The sequence below is a fragment of the Nicotiana attenuata genome, unplaced genomic scaffold (assembly GCF_001879085.1).
Source record: "Nicotiana attenuata strain UT unplaced genomic scaffold, NIATTr2, whole genome shotgun sequence".
Lineage (NCBI taxonomy): Eukaryota > Viridiplantae > Streptophyta > Magnoliopsida > Solanales > Solanaceae > Nicotiana > Nicotiana attenuata.
Genome location: NW_017671846.1, coordinates 206,698 through 212,769, shown reverse-complemented (window position 1 = coordinate 212,769; position 6,072 = coordinate 206,698). Strand labels below are relative to the sequence as shown.

The window sequence follows — 6,072 nt, the reverse complement described above, 5'->3', positions numbered from 1 at the left end:
GCGTCTGCCTCGACATTTTCATCTCTTGGTATTTGCATAACTTTCCAGGTTTGGAATTGCTTGATCAAATCCCGTACCTTCTCTAAATACTGTTGCATTCGTGCTTCCCTGGCTGTATAAGTCCCCAGCATTTGGTTAACTACAAGCTGCGAATCGCTTTTGATTACAATCTAATTAATGCCGAGTTCCCGTGCCAGTTCTAAACCTGCAATTACAGCTTCATACTATGCTTCATTGTTAGTTATAGAATGACATTTAATGGCTTGTCAAATGGTCTCACCCGTAGGTGGTACCAAAACAATTCCTAAGCCTGCACCCTTCACATTAGACGAACCATCAGTAAATAAGGTCCAAATTCTCGGATTAGATCCGTTGAATACCTGTAATTCTTTTTTTGCTTCTAATTGCATTCCTTGGCTAAAATCAGCCACAAAATCTGCTAACACTTGAGATTTTATCGCGGTTCTAGGCTGGTATGTGATGTCATATTCACTTAATTTTATAGCCCATTTGGCTAACCTACCTGACAACTCATGTTTGTGTAATATATTGCATAATGGATAAGCAGTTACTACAGCAATAGGGTGACACTGAAAATAAGGCCTTAATTTTCTAAATGTCGTGATTAGTGCAAGCGCAAGCTTTTCTACTTGAGGATACCGCGTCTCCGCATCTAATAAAGATTTGCTGACATAATAAATCGGAGATTGTTTACCTTGATCTTCACGAACTAACACAGCATTTACCGCTACTTCGGAGACAGCAAGGTAGATGAGCAATCTTTCCCCAATTTTTGGTTTGGAGAGCAATGGCGGATTTGATAAGTATGTCTTCAAATTTTTGAGTGCCTGTTGACATTCCTCAGTCCATTCGAACTGATCTTGCTTTTTAAGAGCTGAAAAGAATTTAAAGCACTTTTCTGATGATTTGGAAATAAATCTCCCCAAGGCTGCAATTCTTCCTGTCAACCGCTGTACTTCTTTTTTACTTGTAAGCATGTTAGGGATTTCTTCAATGGCCTTAATCTGTGCGGGATTTACTTCAATACCACGGTTAGAAACAAGAAAACCCAAAAACTTACCTGATGCAACACCGAATGCACATTTCTCAGGATTTAATTTCATATTGAATTTTTGCAAGATCAGAAACGTATCAGACAAGTGTGGTATATGATCCCCTGAATGTTGAGTTTTAACGAGCATATCATCTATATAGACCTCCATAGTTTTTCTCAAATGTTCTTGAAACATTTTGGTCACTAGTCTTTGATATGTTGCACCAGCATTTTTAAGGCCAAAAGGCATTACTTTATAACAGTAAGTCCCCCTGTCTGTTGTAAATGAAGTTTTTTCTTCATCTATAGGATCCAGTTTGATCTGGTTGTATCCTGAATACGCGTCTAGAAAGCTTAACAATTCATGCCTTGCAGTAGCATCAATTAGTTGATCTATATGTGGTAATGGAAAAGAATCTTTAGGACAAGTTTTGTTAAGGTCTGTGTAATCTACACAAACTCACCATTTGCCATTCTTCTTCGGTACCACAACAGTATTGGCTAACCAGTTAGGATACTTTACCTCGCGAATAGACCCAATTTTTAGTAATTTTTGAACCTCATCTTGAATCACCTGATTCTTGAAAGTTCCTTGCTTTCTCTTCTTTTGTTTCACAGGCGGATATGATTGGTCTTCATTTAATTTGTGAGTCATTACCTCCGGTGGTATTCCTGTCATATCAGAATGGGACCAAGCAAAACAATCCACGTTAGCAAACAAAAATTCAATCAACTTACCTTTCATATCCTAGCTTAGATTGGCCCCTACGTAGACTTTCTTTTCATGCCATTGTGTAGACAACACTACAGCCTCCAGCTCTTCAATTGTTGTTTTGATATTTTCGTTTTCCTCTGGTTCTTGAATGGCATCAGGCGTTGAGTCCACATCTGTTCGCCCTTGTTCAGTTGAGGTTTGTGTTGTGGTACCCTCAACTAGATTCTGTAATTGCTATTTTTCTTGTTTCTCATACTTGAATCTGCAACAGAGTTGATGCTCCTGAATGTCTGTTGATCCCCACGGATTTGACATATCCCCCATGGTGATAGAAATTTAATAACTTGATGTAAGGTCGACGGAACAGCATCCATCTCGTGGATCCATGGTCTCCCAAAAATCATATTGTAATCCATCTCCATATCTACCACTTGAAATTTTGTATCCTTGACAACTCCTTCTGCAAATGTAGTAAGTATTACCTCTCCTTTCGTTAAAACGCTGGAATGGTCGAATCCAGACAAAGTATGCGCCTTTGGTACTAATTTATCTTTAGCTTGCATCTCGTGTAGTACTCTTAGCAGAATAATGTTCACAGAACTACCTGGATCAATCAAAACTCGTTTCACATTAGTATCATGTACAAGTAGAGATATTACCAGTGCATCGTTATGTGGAGATAATACGCAATTCGCATCTGCATCATCAAATGTAATACTTTCTTCCTCTAAAACATGTCGCACTCGCTTCCCGTGGGTAATTGTGACTTTGGAAACTTTATTGGCTGTTGTGTACGTCACACCATTGATTTCTTCCCCTCCTCGTATAACATTAACAGTCCTTTTGGGAGAAGGCAATTTAAGGGGCTCCTGTCTATTCTTCATGTATGCTTGCTTACCTTTCTCACTGAATAATTCGGTGAGATACCCTTGCTTCAATAGATGATCAACTTCTCCTTGTAGCAACCTACAATCTGCCATTTTATGACCATGACCATTGTGAAATTCGCACCAGTGATCGGGATTGCGCCTGTTTGGATTCGATCTCATTTCTTTTGGCCACCGCACCTTATCACCCATGCTTCTTAAAATAGCTACGAGCTCGAAAGTGCTTACATTAAAATTATAACTGCCAAATCTTGCCTTCAAGTTTCTATCATCGTCCCGCGACTCTCTCGTGTTTCGATCATTCCCAATTCTTGATGATGAGCCCGACTCTCTATTCCTCGATTTATGATCGTACCTTGAATTGTCCTATTTTGATCCTGCAGCTCTTCCCGCTGGGCCCATATATGGTTCGTACCGGTTTTTACCGGACCTTTTTTTGGTTTCCGCCCGTCTCGAACTTACCTTTTCCTCTTTTTGAGACCGTGAGATAATATCTTCTTCTATCCTTAGTTTCGTGCTATACCTATTGTATACGACATTCCATGTTGTTGCTGGGAATTCACGAAGACTTTCCTTGAGTCACCTCGTGGCTTCTGAGCTTTTTTTCATTCAAATTACTAGTGAAGGCTATAGCTGTCCAATTGTCTGATACTCGTGGTAACGTCATTCTTTCACGTTGGAACCTATCGACGAATTCTCTAAGCAACTCTGAGTCCCCTTGCTTGATTTTGAAAATATCCTCCATTCTTTTTTCGACTTTTTGAGCTCCCGAATGTGCTTTAATAAACGAATATGCAAGCTCAGCAAAATAATTTATAAAATTTTCGGGTAAAAGAGAATACCATGTTAATGCTCCCTTAGTGAGTGTTTGCCGAATTTTTGACCAATACTGATTCGATTTCTTGTTTGGTCAGGTCGTTGCCTTTTACGCCAGTTGTGAATGCAGTCACGTGGTCTCGTGGATCAGTTGTTCCATTGTATTTTGGAATATCGAGCATTTTGAATTTCTTTGGAATTGGGAGAGGAGCAGCACTTGGCTTCCAAGGTTGTTGTGAATATTTGTCTATATCTATCCCTTTGATTACAGGCGGTACTCCAGGTATTTGTTCTATGCGGTCACTTTGCTCTTTGAGCTGTTTCTGCAATGTTAATACTAAATTTTGTAAATCAGAATTAATTAAGTTACCTCGTTCTCCATCTCGTGACTCGCTGGGGATTCCACCATTGCCTGAATTAGGAAGCCCAGAACGAGGGTTTTCCAAGGTGTTGGTATTTGGAATTGGTGTTGGTGGTGCAACAGGTAACTAACTGGCAAAGGCTTCAAGAGCTTTATTGACATGTTAAGCGATTAGCTTTTGAAAAGCTTCATTAATAGCTTCATCGTTTTCAAATTGAGCATTCTCATTTGAATGCGACCCATCAGGAGTGCCTTCTCGAGACCGCCGAAGGGAGCTTTGTGGAGAAGGAATCGGCTGGTCATCTTGTGAATTACCCTAGAGTTGAGGGTTTCCTTGGTTTCCTTGGTTGTTGTCATTAACGTTTGACATGGTTGTTGATGCAAAAAAGGTTAGACTAAGAAAGAATAGATTATCAGATTCCCGGTAACGGAACCAATTTGTTTAACAAAAAAATAGAATTTCGATCAAAGTTTTATTTTTAGAAGAACTCGGGTTACTAATAATCGAAAATGAACAGAAGAAATTGATTTTGATAACAATAAGATAGATAGCATAAAACAAAGTAAATCAGTATATTCAGTTGATATTTCGTATCCTTACAAATGACCAATCTTCTCCTTTTTATAGCTATCTGCATATCTCTAAGATATACGTTTTGCCTTTATCATAATAAGATCATTATAGATAATTAAAGGCATTAAATGCTACGTTACATAATCATTGTAATTTAATACAGATTCACTAACGTTTTCAGTATTTAATGCTTATTAAATATTGTATTTGTACTCTCTTGTGCTGTCAGATTCATTCTTCTTAACTTTTAGATTTAAATAGGTACGAGCGTCGAGTCTTTATCTCCTCATGCCTCTGCTTGTGCCTCTGCTCGTATCTGTTGCAACTCGTGCCTCCTTGCTTACCATCATTCTTTGACCAGCTTTCGTGTTATAACACATCATCTTTCAATCACTTCAATATGTAAACTCAATTTTTCCCAATACAAGTGGTGTGCAAGAAGTGGAGATGTTAGCCTAACCAATAATCAAAGGGGAATAACCGTAATAGGTTAAGACCCTATCAAATTCAAGGTAAAGTGTGTAATAGTTTATACTGTTTATACTGTTCCTCTCTATTTCGTATAAGTTATTTATGGTAGAATCATGCATGTATTGTTCAAAAAATTGGTACTAATTTATTCTATGTTATATTTTGTTACATGTATTAATCTTGCCAAAAAAATTAGGGGGAAAAAATAAGAAGAACCAAATCAAATTTGCTTGTGCAAGAACCTAATACAATTTTTTTTTATGAAATACATCTTTTTAAAATTAATTATGAGGTACACACAATATGCGTACCTAAAATATAAAAGATACACTATTCCATCACTTGAAATATTAACAAGTTTTATTAATGGTTACATTTTATGTGAAACAGGATACTATTACATAAGCTACAAAAATGGCAGAAGAAGGTAAATACAAAATAATTATTAGTTTTTGTTACGTTAAATATTGACAGTTTTATAAGATTAAGTGATTGACATCCTCTTCATAGATCAAATAAAAATTGCATATGCGCTCCGAAAGATGAGTAGATATGTCGCAGCAACTACATTCAAATTGGCCGAGGGAAACAAAGATAAACAAGGAGACCAATTTAGCGGTACATCTAATACGCCAAATACATAATCCTTATCACTAATGTATTCTTATGTTTGTGCAAGACTAATACAACAGGCATTAAAGACAAACCTATTGCTTCTTCCCATGAAGTTGGTCTACATGTCAATCATCCAACAAATGTTATAAGCTCTACAGGTACAATTCTGCATGGTGCATTTTCAATTATTGTTGATTAAACATGTATAAATAATTTTTTACAAACACTGTTGAACATAAAAATGCATGGTCAATATAATACTCATATTACGTTAAACTAATCAATAATGCAATTTTACAAACTTCTAACTAATATGGCAGGTGATAAAGGAAAATCCATTGTTTGTGCCAGTGAAGTTAATGAACATATCAACCCAACAACGAAATAAGCTACACAGGTAAGATCTCATTATGTACATGTTTAAAAGTGGGTGTCAATTTTATTTCAGTTATTTGCATACATACATCTATTCATGTATGTTATAATATTTGCTCTTACCATTAGATTGATATTTTCATTATAGAAAGAACACAATTACGTAGCGCGTTGCGGAGGGTGGAAACATATGTAGCATACAGC

General features: G+C 36.9%; 1 protein-coding gene across 1 annotated transcript; it reads right to left on the bottom strand.

Annotated features, from left to right (window-relative positions):
- Nucleotides 1-1,987: 1,987 nt before the first annotated feature.
- Nucleotides 1,988-2,653, bottom strand: LOC109210524. The gene is made up of 2 exons (XM_019373949.1): nt 2,488-2,653; nt 1,988-2,373 (listed from the first exon to the last, which is right to left on the bottom strand). Exons 1-2 carry the CDS (start codon nt 2,651-2,653, stop codon nt 1,988-1,990), a joined length of 552 nt encoding a protein of 183 aa, XP_019229494.1.
- Between the last annotated feature and the right edge of the window lie 3,419 nt (nt 2,654-6,072).

Bases quoted from the DNA above. Each gene is read 5' to 3' on its own strand.
- LOC109210524 (XM_019373949.1), bottom strand. From the start codon at position 2,653: ATGAAGAATAGACAGGAGCCCCTTAAATTGCCTTCTCCCAAAAGGACT. The intron at 2,374-2,487 runs GTATTACATTTG...TGATTGATCCAG, and splicing joins ACATGTTTTAGAGGAAGAAA to GTAGTTCTGTGAACATTATT.